Below are 12,036 nucleotides of genomic sequence, written 5' to 3' on the forward strand. Positions count from 1 at the left end.
CTATATCTGGTCTCCCCGGACCCCGCATTCACTATATCTGGTCTCCCCGGACCCCGCATTCACTATTTTGGTACAATCAGCCTGTCCATACATGGCTCAAATCTCAATCAGCCATAGATGGTTCAAATCTTGGCTGGTTCACCAGGGACCATCCAAGATTTGAACCATCTATGGCCAGAGTTAAACTTAGATACACTTTCAGAAGTTACATAGTTAGTCTGGCTGAAAAAAGACAAACGTCCATCCAGTTCAACCATGGAAAAAAAAAAAAACCCAGCAAAGCATGATCCAATTTGCTCCTGCAGAGGAAAGAATTCCTTCCTGATCCCCAGAGAAGTGTATTTATAAAAAAAATTGCATAGCTGTTTGTCCATCAAAACTACCTGTAAACTGTTCTGTCGAATGGGGAAAAAAAGAAATCGAATTTTTTTTATATCTGGTCTCCCCGGACCCCGCATTCACTATATCTGGTCTCCCCGGACCCCGCATTCACTATATCTGGTCTCCCCGGACCCCGCATTCACTATATCTGGTCTCCCCGGACCCCGCATTCACTATATCTGGTCTCCCCGGACCCCGCATTCACTATATCTGGTCTCCCCGGACCCCGCATTCACTATATCTGGTCTCCCCGGACCCCGCATTCACTATATCTGGTCTCCCCGGACCCCGCATTCACTATATCTGGTCTCCCCGGACCCCGCATTCACTATATCTGGTCTCCCCGGACCCCGCATTCACTATATCTGGTCTCCCCGGACCCCGCATTCACTATATCTGGTCTCCCCGGACCCCGCATTCACTATATCTGGTCTCCCCGGACCCCGCATTCACTATATCTGGTCTCCCCGGACCCCGCATTCACTATATCTGGTCTCCCCGGACCCCGCATTCACTATATCTGGTCTCCCCGGACCCCGCATTCACTATATCTGGTCTCCCCAGACCCCGCATTCACTTTATCTGGTCTCCCCGGATCCTGCATTCACTATATCTGGTCTCCCCGGATCCTGCATTCACTATATCTGGTCTCCCCGGACCCTGCATTCACTATATCTGGTCTCCCCGGACCCTGCATTCTCTATATCTGGTCTCCCCGGACCCTGCATTCACTATATCCGGTCTCCCCGGACCCCGCATTCACTATATCCGGTCTCCCCGGACCCCGCATTCACTATATCTGGTCTCCCCGGACCCCGCATTCACTATATCTGGTCTCCCCGGACCCCGCATTCACTATATCTGGTCTCCCCGGACCCCGCATTCACTATATCTGGTCTCCCCGGATCCTGCATTCACTATATCTGGTCTCCCCGGACCCTGCATTCACTATATCTGGTCTCCCCGGACCCTGCATTCTCTATATCTGGTCTCCCCGGACCCTGCATTCACTATATCCGGTCTCCCAGGACCCTGCATTCACTACATCCGGTCTCCCCGGACCCTGCATTCACTACATCTGGTCTCCCCGGACCCTGCATTCACTACATCTGGTCTCCCCGGACCCTGCATTCACTATATCTGGTCTCCCCGGACCCTGCATTCACTATATCTGGTCTCCCCGGACCCTGCATTCACTACATCTGGTCTCCCCGGACCCTGCATTCACTATATCTGGTCTCCCCGGACCCTGCATTCACTATATCTGGTCTCCCCGGACCCTGCATTCACTATATCTGGTCTCCCCGGACCCTGCATTCACTATATTTGCTCTCCCCAGGCCCTGCATTCACTATATCTGGTCTCCCAGGACCCTGCATTCACTATATCTGGTGTCCCACACTACACACAGCCTGGAAATACAATTATTTTAGTAAATATAAACTGCTAAATACCTTTTCTCATCAGCAGTAGGAACAGTCTTGTGACTTCTATCAATCAGTGTTCAGCAGAGCACTGGTTAAAGCTTGTAGGAGGATGTAGAACCCCTGACATCTGTCTGGGCAGTGCTGATTGGCCCTGTGCCGATTACATGCACTCTCAAGAAGAAGAAAAAAAAAACCTCTCTAGCAATACACACCAAACTGAGCATGTGCAGTGTTTCCACATGATATGTCTTATCAGAAGAAAAGACACTGGAAGAAGGGGATGATCAGAGAAGTCAGGATCAAACATCCTTTTTACACACTGCAGAGGATTAACCCCTTAGGTTCCACAGTGAGTATAACAAGCATGCTTTACTGCATATACACACTGATTTTACTGTTGTGGGTTTAGTAACACTTTAATAAGAGAAATCCTCACCGAAAGTTATTGTGTTTTTCTGGAGGGAGACGCTGGGAGCTGTACCTGCCGGGAGATCACAGTGATTATTGCCAGCAGTTAAAAGCCACTGGCAATAATCACATGCTAAAAATCGGACATGATGGTTGTACCCAAGTCAATCGATGGATCGATTTTGGTACAATCAGCCTGTCCATACATGGCTCAAATCTCAATCAGCCATAGATGGTTCAAATCTTGGCTGGTTCACCAGGGACCATCCAAGATTTGAACCATCTATGGCCAGAGTTAAACTTAGATACACTTTCAGAAGTTACATAGTTAGTCTGGCTGAAAAAAGACAAATGTCCATCCAGTTCAACCATAGAAAAAAAAAAAAACCCAGCAAAGCATGATCCAATTTGCTCCTGCAGAGGAAAGAATTCCTTCCTGATCCCCAGAGAAGTGTATTTATAAAAAAAATTGCATAGCTGTTTGTCCATCAAAACTACATGTAAACTGTTCTGTCGAATGGGGAAAAAAAGAAATCAAATTTTTTCATGCTAGCTCCTTTGCAGATCAAGGGGTATGTAAAACAAGCAGGTGGGGTTACATTGATCAGGAGGCAGACCTGATATGACCCATCACTACCAATCTCATAACTAAATTTCTTCTAGTGATATATTGAGAACAACAAAAATGGAGGTGAAGCCTCTAAGTCTGACCAATGGCAATTTACTAACTGCTGAGTAAACAGAGCTCCCTATAAAAAACAATTGGGTGTTGTCAACTTAAGACTTTCCAGTAGGAGTCCAGCTCCAAGTTTCAGCATGTTGATGTGCAAGCAAGGTCCAAGTCCTAGAGAACAGAACAGACATCGTATTTTCTCAACAGAGCAGACTCACTGAGGAACCAGATTTTTGGACTTGAAGGACTTCAGCGTCACCCTGTAATAAAGGAAGTAAAGAAAAGAAAAATGAAGACTTGATATATTCAATTCCTGTATACATTAATCACTATGGCCCTGCTTGAGCAACAAAGCCCTGGCAGAGCATCCTCACCAGGCTTCCTCACTTCTCCCAGCTCTGCACAGCAGGATAATGATATTTCCTAGGATGGTTACAGATGGCTTCATCCTGGAGAATGAGATCTCATCTTCACAGATGGCTTTCATATCTGCGGCAATATTGGCAAACTCACCCTGGAGCTGGATACAGGAAAATAAAAATGTATGAAGAGTCTAGAAGATAGCTCTCTAAAGTTACTCTATCATCAGGGGGATATCAAAATGAAAATGGCAGGAGCCAGTAAAGAAAGCAGCACCATACTGTACCAGAGGTCTCAGCACTGATTCAACATGACTTCTCTGGTGTGTACAACAGTGACCAGCAATCATCACCCACCCAACCGGCCCTCCCACCCCACCCAGCTGGCCCTCTTGTTCCTCCTGCTGACCTATTAATTAGCAAATACTTAAAGAATATGTACACCCAACATTTCATATTCCTGCTATGTGCCTGCTGTACCATGTACAGTGGGGCAAAAATGTATTTAGTCAGCCACCAATTGTGCAAGTTCTCCCACTTAAAAAGATGAGAGAGGCCTGTAATTGGCATCATAGGTAGACCTCAACTATGAGAGACAAACTGAGAAAACAAATCCAGACAATCACATTGGCTGATTTGGAAAGAATTTATTTGCAAATTATGGTGGAAAATAAGTATTTGGTCAATATCAAAAGTTCATCTCAATACTTATATATCCTTTGTTGGCAATGACAGAGGTCAAACGTTTCCTGTAAGTCTTCACAAGGTTGGCACACACTGTTGCTGGTATGTTGGCCCATCCTCCATGCAGATCTCCTCTAGAGCAGTGATGTTTTGGGGCTGTTGCTGGGCAACACGGACTTTTAACTCCCTCCAAAGGTTTTCTATGGGGTTGAGATCTGGAGACTGACTAGGCCACTCCAGGACCTTGAAATGCTTCTTACGAAGCCACTCCTTTGTTGCCCGTAAGGTGGTGGGGTTGGTCTGCTCCTGTCACCGCAGAGCACCTTCCGAGTCCTCCCAAACCCCCCCTCCCTATCCTTCTCCTCCTTCGAGGCCCACTGCGTCCGACTATTCTCCCCAACCCCCCTGAAGATTGCTGTGATATACCGGCCTCCTGGATCCATACCCCGCTTCCTGGAAGACTTCTCCTCCTGGCTACCCTTCTTCCTCTCCTCTGAGCTACCCACCATCATTCTTGGGGATTTCAACATCCCTGTCAACCTTGACAACCCGGACACAGCCCGTCTCCTCCACTTAACCTCCTCCTTTGCACTTGCACAGTGCATACAATCCACCACCCACTCCGACGGTAATATCCTTGATCTTGTCTTCTCCAACCGCTGCGCTCCCCACAACCTCACTAACACCCCCTTCCCTCTCTCTGACCACAACCTGATCACCTTCTCTATCTCCTCGTCCTCCAACACCTACCCCTCCAAATGTCACACTACTACCAGCCGTAACCTCCGCAACCTTAACCCTGCCCCCCTCCACTCTGCAGCTGATCAACTCCACGACCGCATCCTCCCCCTGTCCTGCCCCGACTTGGCTATGATTGCCTACAACAACGTGCTGTCAGCAGCCCTTGACTCACTAGCGCCTTTAACCACACGCAACATCAGACTCCGACCGCTCCAGCCCTGGCAGACTGATCACACCAAAACCCTCAAACGACGCAGTCGTGCCCTGGAGCGACTATGGCGCAAAACAAAATCCCAACAAGCTTTCACCTGCTACAAATCTGCCTTCCGCACCTACACCTCCTCCCTCCACGCAGCCAAACAAGCCTACTTCCTGACCCTCATCAAGGCCCTCTCCTCCAATCCTCGCCGACTCTTCTCCACCTTCAACTCTCTACTCTCTCCACCCCCACCTCCACCCAGCACCTCACTCACCGCCCTTGATATTGCCAATCACTTCAAAAACAAGATTGACACAATTCGCAAGGACATTGCCGCAACTCACACGCCCTCTCAACCCGTCCCCTCTCACACAGCTACCCCATCATCCCCCCTCCCCCTCGACATTACCCCCAGGGACTTCGTCGCTGCTCAAACTCCCTCCAACCCCCTTCCCCCTCACTTAGCTACCCCCTCTTCACCCCTCTCCCACGGCCTCACCACTGCTCTGACCTCCTCTCCCACCCCACCCTACATTCCTCATACTGAAGCTCCCCCAACACTCCGCACCTTTGACCTTACTACCATCGAGGAAGTCTCCAAGATCCTCTCTGATGCCCGCCTCACCACCTGCCCCCTCGACCCTATCCCCTCACAATTCCTACGACCTCCCTCCCCCTCCATCCTACGCTCCCTCACCCACATCTTTAATCTCTCCCTCTCCTCCGGCACTTTCCCCTCCCCACTGAAGCATGCACACATCACCCCCATACTTAAAAAGCCCTCCCTGGACCCCAATGACCCGAACAACCTCAGACCCATCTCCCTGCTCCCACTTACATCTAAACTCCTCGAGCGCCTCGTCTACACCCGCCTATGCTCTCACCTCAACGACAACAACCTCCTCGATCCCCTACAGTCTGGCTTCCGCCCCCTACACTCCACCGAAACCGCCTTACTCAAACTCTCCAACGACCTTCTAACCGCCAAAGCTAATGGCCACTATTCAGTGCTCCTACTCCTTGACCTCTCTGCGGCCTTCGACACAGTTGACCACCCCCTCCTCCTCAAAATACTACACTCCCTCGGCCTCAGAGATTCTGCTCTCTCCTGGCTCTCATCCTACCTGTCACAACGCTCTTTCAGCGTTACCTATAATGCTACCACCTCCCCCTCTCTGTTGGGGTCCCTCAAGGCTCTGTCCTTGGGCCCCTTCTCTTCTCCATCTACACCTCCTCCCTTGGCCAACTCATACACTCTCACGGCTTCAACTACCACCTCTATGCCGACGACACACAAATCTATCTCTCAACCCCCCACCTCACCCCCTCGGTCTCTGCCCAAATCACACACCTACTGAGCGACATATCAGAATGGATGTCGCTCCACTTCCTTAAACTGAATCTCTCCAAAACCGAGCTCCTTGTCTTCCCCCCAGCCCGAACCCCACTCCCCATTGACTTCTACATCACATCCAACAACGCCAATATCAAACCCGCTCTGCAGGCCAGAGTACTTGGTGTCATTCTGGACTCCAACCTATCCTTCCAGCCCCAAGTCCAATCTTTAACAAACTCGTGCAGACTCCACCTCCGCAACATCGCCAAAATCCGCACGTTCCTAACCCCAGAAACCACTAAACAGCTCATCCACTCCCTCATCATATCATGACTCGACTACTGCAACTCCCTCCTCACTGGCCTGCCTCGCCGCTGGCTATCCCCGCTTCAGTCGATCCTGAATACGGCTGCCAGACTCATTCACCTTTCCAAACGCTCCGTTTCCGCCACCCCCCTCTGCCAATCCCTCCACTGGCTTCCGATTGCGCAACGGATCAAATTTAAAATCCTAACACTGACGTACAAAGCTGTCCACCATACTGCCCCGAACTACATCACTGACCTAATATCCAAGTACCACCCAGCACGCACACTCCGCTCCTCACAAGACCTCCTATCTAGCTCCCTGGTCTCCTCCTCCCATGCCCGCCTCCAGGACTTCTCCAGGGTGTCACCCATCCTCTGGAACTCCCTGCCCCAACCCATCAGATTATCACCTACTCTCCTCTCCTTTAGGCGCACCCTGAAAACCCATCTCTTCAGGGAAGCCTACCTCACCCCCTGCTAACTTGCTGACCTCCTCCACTCTTCCTACCACTCCATCCCCCACAGCTATCTCCTCCTGTACCACTATCCCATCCCTTCTAGATTGTAAGCTCGAAAGAGCAGGGCCCTCAATCCCCTCATGTTTTGCATTGTATTGGTATTGTTCTGTCACATGTTCTGTCCCCCTTTGTAATGTACAGCGCTGAGTGAACTATTGGCGCTTTATAAATACTGTATAATAATAATAATTGTCATGTTGGAAGACCCAGCCACGTTTCATCTTCAATGCCCTTGCTGATGGAAGGAGGTTTGCACTCAAAATCTCACGATACATGGCCCCATTCATTCTGTCCTGTACATGGATCAGTCGTCCTGGTCGCTTTGTGGAGAAACAGCCCCAAAGCATGATGTTGCCACCCCCATGCTTCACAGTAGGTATGGTGTTCTTTGGATGCAACTCAGCATTCTCTCTCCTCCAAACATGACGAGTTGTGTTTCTACCAAACCGTTCTATTTTGGTTTCATCTGACCATATGACATTCTCCCAGTCCTCGTCTGGATCATCCAAATGCTCTCTAGCAAACTTCAGACGGGCCCGGACATGTACTGGCTTAAGCAGGGGGACACGTCTGGCACTGCAGGATCTGAGTCCCTGGCGGCTTAGTGTGTTACTGATGGTAGCCTTAGTTACGTTGGTCCCAGCTTTCTGCAGGTCATTCACTAGGTCCCCCCCGTGTGGTCCTCGGATTTTTGCTCACCGTTCTTGTGATCATTTTGACCCCACGGGGTGAGATCTTGCGTGGAGCCCCAGATCGAGGGAGATTATCAGTGGTCTTGTATGTCTTCCATTTTCTAATTATTGCTCCCACAGTTGATTTGTTCACACCAAGCTGCTTGCCTATTGCAGATTCAGTCTTCCCAGCCTGGTGCAGGTCTACAATTTTGTTTCTGGTGTCCTTCGACAGCTCTTTGGTCTTCACCATAGTGGAGTTTGGAGTGTGACTGTTTGAGGTTGTGGACAGGTGTCTTTTATACTGATAACAAGTTCAAACAGGTGCCATTGATACACGTAATGAGCAGGACAGAGGAGCCTCTTAAAGAAGAAGGTACAGGTCTGTGAGAGCCAGAAATCTTGCTTGTTTGTAGGTGACCAAATACTTATTTTCCACCATAATTTGCAAATAAATTCTTTCCAAATCAGCCAATGTGATTGTCTGGATTTGTTTTTCTCATTTTGTCTCTCATAGTTGAGGTCTACTTATGATGCCAATTACAGGCCTCTCTCATCTTTTTAAGTGGGAGAACTTGCACAATTGGTGGCTGACTAAATACTTTTTTGCCCCACTATACTTGTATGAAAAAATATCCTGTTCTCTTTGTATTGCTTCCTTTGTGTGAAATCCCTAGAGTTCCTGCCAATTCCTCTGCTTTCCTATTAAACACTGACCACACTAGGCATCAGAGCAAAATGTAGTCAGTATTCTAGCTGTGTTGAAACTCTCCTCCAATGATCACATTTGTGCTCACATACCCACCCCCTGCACAGCCATTCACTGGGAAGTTCAGTGTCCTGTTGTTTCTCCTGCCCCAGCTCTCTGTTCTCAGCTGCATAGGCAGCTTAGAGGGAATATGATTACTTATAAAATGAGGGGGAAAAAAAAGCCATTAATGATGTTTTTTTCATATCCACACACACGTTTTGCCTTTCATTTCTATTTTAAAAGTGGTCGTAAACTCTCATATACCCAGTGAAGTGACTGGCCTTCAAGTGATACAGAGAGATGAAATAGAGTCTCCTTACGTTGTACCGGTTTATCTACGGCAATCTTTGTCCTACATCCAAAGTGCAGAATTTATACAGGATCTCTCAGCTCTGAAAATCAGGGGGTGGAGAGCAGAAGGTACATCAGTGAGGAGAGCTCTAAGAGATGATTGGAGGGCAGGGGAAGAGACCAACCCCCCCCCCCCCCCGAGCAACAAGGAAGCAGACAGAAATTACACTTTGTGCTCTTAATTGAGACAACCGCACACTATAGAGGGATATGCTTTGTTCATATTTCATGTCTGAAATTTACAACCACTTTAAACTGAATGAGGGGGTTCTACAAGGTGAGGGTTAACTTTACTTTTCATACTTTAAGATGTTTTTGCTAGTTTGACCATTATTGCTTCTAAAAAAAAGGTGTTCATTTGTAATTGTTTTCACACAATATTCACATATCTTTCACCCAGGATTCATCCATTTTTTCAAATGAATCCAATTAGAAAAAAGTGTGAATTTTAGGTGAAAACATAGGAGACCCCTACATGTTCCTGTTGATAAAAAGAATGCACAGTTTATTCTATACATTCTACTGTGTATAACAACCATAAAGGAATGTTTTTATTACAAATGAAATAAAGAGGTTTTTTTCAGTGCTGTGCTTTTTTTTTTAAATGTTTCACAAAAAAAGTACAATACAAACAAAAAATTATAAACAATAAAAAAAAATAAAAATAAAAATTAGCAGTAAGATAATAGCTAAGGGGAGAAGGGGAGGAAGAAGTTATTTAGGGTTCATTAAAGTGGAAATAAACTCCCACTGGACACTTGTACCTACAGGGAAACCTTATATTAAAGGAGTACTAAAATACTTTTAAGTGAATTTTTTACATTTCATTTGTATATTTATATACCAATCTAATAATTTAACAGATTAGTATGTAATGAGTTTCATTGATGGGTGGGGGTTATTAATTGTTATTTGTTGATTTTCATATAGATATGTTTTTTTGTAGAATTGTTTTAGGTTTTTCCAACCACAAGATGGCACTGTATAGTTTGTTTTATGCTTCTATAGCCTCCAACCACTAGATGGCGCGTAACTGAGCCATATAGTTTATTAATTATATCTTCTGTTAGTGTAATATTTTATCTATATCATTTAAGGCCAATGTTAAAGTTTATAACTATTTTGTAGCCTGGTTGTCATCTTAATTTATTAATTCTGGGTCTCGTTTCGGGACTCTTCTGATCTGTTTCCGTGGTGTCGTTATGACATCCGGTTTGCCTATTGGCTTATGGTTTCGGTCTGTGGAGCGCAAGTGACACGGGCTTATTTCCGCTTTGGGACTATTTACAGCGTGCTGGACGGCGTAGGCCATGCCCTTGATGTCTTTTTATGACGAAACACGTAGGGTGTAGCTAGGGCTTATAACGTCATCACGCATCACGGCCATTTTGTTGTTTGGAAACTTTACTGATTTTACATGCCGATTTCTTCTGTTTGTAAGTGCAATATTTTTATTCAATTCTGGATTATGTTAAATACTACACTATGAGGAGTTTTTCATTCTCTTTATATACATCCTATTATCTCTGAGCTATAACACTGGATCTTTACCATCGAGTTACCAGCTGTGGAATAGTCTTTGGCGGAGAAGATTCACTATGAATCCATTATATACATTGATTCCCCATACTTGCTGTTTTTGACCGCATGACCTGTGGTCATATTCCCTGGTAAGAGGCTGTGAATGGTGATGGTGGAGGATCCTCCTTTCTTCTCTTTGGTGGCACAGTACCTTCCCTAAGGATATGGGCTTTATATAACTTTTTATGGACTTTTTTGAAGACTCTAATTTATTGTCACATTACATTTTGTGTATGAGTGGGGTAAATTAGCGCTACATATTGGTCTTGTAATTATAATAAAGCTTACCTGTAGGTACAAGGAACATCTCCTAAACGTGCATGGTTTAGAAGATAATCAGTGCCCTGTAGCCAATGACATCACCAGTGGATGTGCTCTGAAGGAACGGCATTCCTGTGCTGCTGAATCCGAGGAATAGTCTGCAGGGAAGAACGCAGAATATTCCATCCTCCTAGAACGTGTAGATTTTTTGTGTGTTGCAGCTGAAACTCCCATGCGCATGCGCAAGCGGGACATCACTGCGGCGTGACCAATCAGGAGGCCAGAGCCCAAGAACCCGCAAGGAAGAACAGGTGAAGATGGTAGCCCTGTCAGCGGTGACAGTGTACCGCTGAAGGGCTTCATTCTAAGGTAAGGCTTTCATAATGTGCTAATATGCGATGCATGCTAGCACATTATGACATTATTTTGCAGGGGAAATTTTTATTTTTATTTTTTGTGGTTTACTACCACTTTACGCTAGGTTCACATACAGTTGTGTTCAAAATAATAGCAGTGTGTTGAAAAAAGTGAATAAAGCTCAAAATCCTTCTAATAGCTTTTATTTCCAAACACACAAATGCATTGGGAACACGACACATTCTAGTCCAAATCAAAACATGAAGAAAAATATATCAAATTTGTGTTGTTCCTCTAAAAAAATGGAAGAAAAGTGAATCTTAGACTGTTCAAAAAAATTGCAGTGTTTGTATTCTTCTTTACAAACTCAAACATTCACTATATAAACTGAAAAATGTTTGAAGATTTTTCTTTCCTTTGAATCACTTAATGAATATTTGGTTGTAGTCGCACTGTTTCTGAGAACTGCTGTACATCTGTGTTGCATGGAGTCACCCAACTTCTGGCCCCTGTGAACAGGTATTCCAGCCCAGGATGATTGGACTACATTCCACAGTTCTTCTCTATTTCTTGGTTTTGCCTCAGAAACTGCATTTTTGATGTCACCCCGCAAGTTTTCTATTGGATGAAGATCCGGGGATTGGGCTGGCCACTCCATAACGTCAATCTTGTTGGTCTGGAACCAAGATGTTGCACTTTTACTGGTGTGTTTGGGGTCGTTGTCCTGTTGGAACACCCATTTCAAGGGCAATTCCTCTTCAGCATAAGGCAGCATGACCTCTTCAAGTATTCTGATGTATTCAAACTGATCCATGATCCCTGGTATGCGATAAATAGGCCCAACACTGCAGTATGAGAAACATCCCCATATCATGATGCTTGCACCACCATGCTTCACTGTCTTCACAGTATACTGTGGCTTGAATTCAGTGTTTGGGGGTCGTCTGACAAACTGTCTCCGGCCACTAGACCCAAAAAGAACAATCTTACTTTCATCAATCCCCCAAATGTTGCGCCATTTCTCTTTAGG

The 12,036-nt window shown here is 46.1% G+C and overlaps 1 protein-coding gene across 1 annotated transcript in view; it reads right to left on the minus strand.

Moving 5' to 3' along the window:
- The window catches only part of PTCD3 (pentatricopeptide repeat domain 3), a 134,110-nt gene that overhangs the window by 10,760 nt on the left and 111,314 nt on the right, over positions 1–12,036 (minus strand). The window contains exons 21-22 of the mRNA XM_089692316.1: positions 3,264–3,409; positions 3,108–3,149 (exon numbers count right to left, since the gene is read on the minus strand). Of these exons, the coding sequence (XP_089548442.1) occupies positions 3,108–3,149; positions 3,264–3,409 (188 nt within the window). The remainder of the gene's footprint in view (positions 1–3,107; positions 3,150–3,263; positions 3,410–12,036) is intronic.

Source organism: Staurois parvus, unplaced genomic scaffold (genome assembly GCF_062004578.1).
Source record: "Staurois parvus isolate SC_StPar_1 unplaced genomic scaffold, SC_StPar_1.0 ptg000581l, whole genome shotgun sequence".
Classification (NCBI taxonomy): Eukaryota; Metazoa; Chordata; class Amphibia; order Anura; family Ranidae; genus Staurois; species Staurois parvus.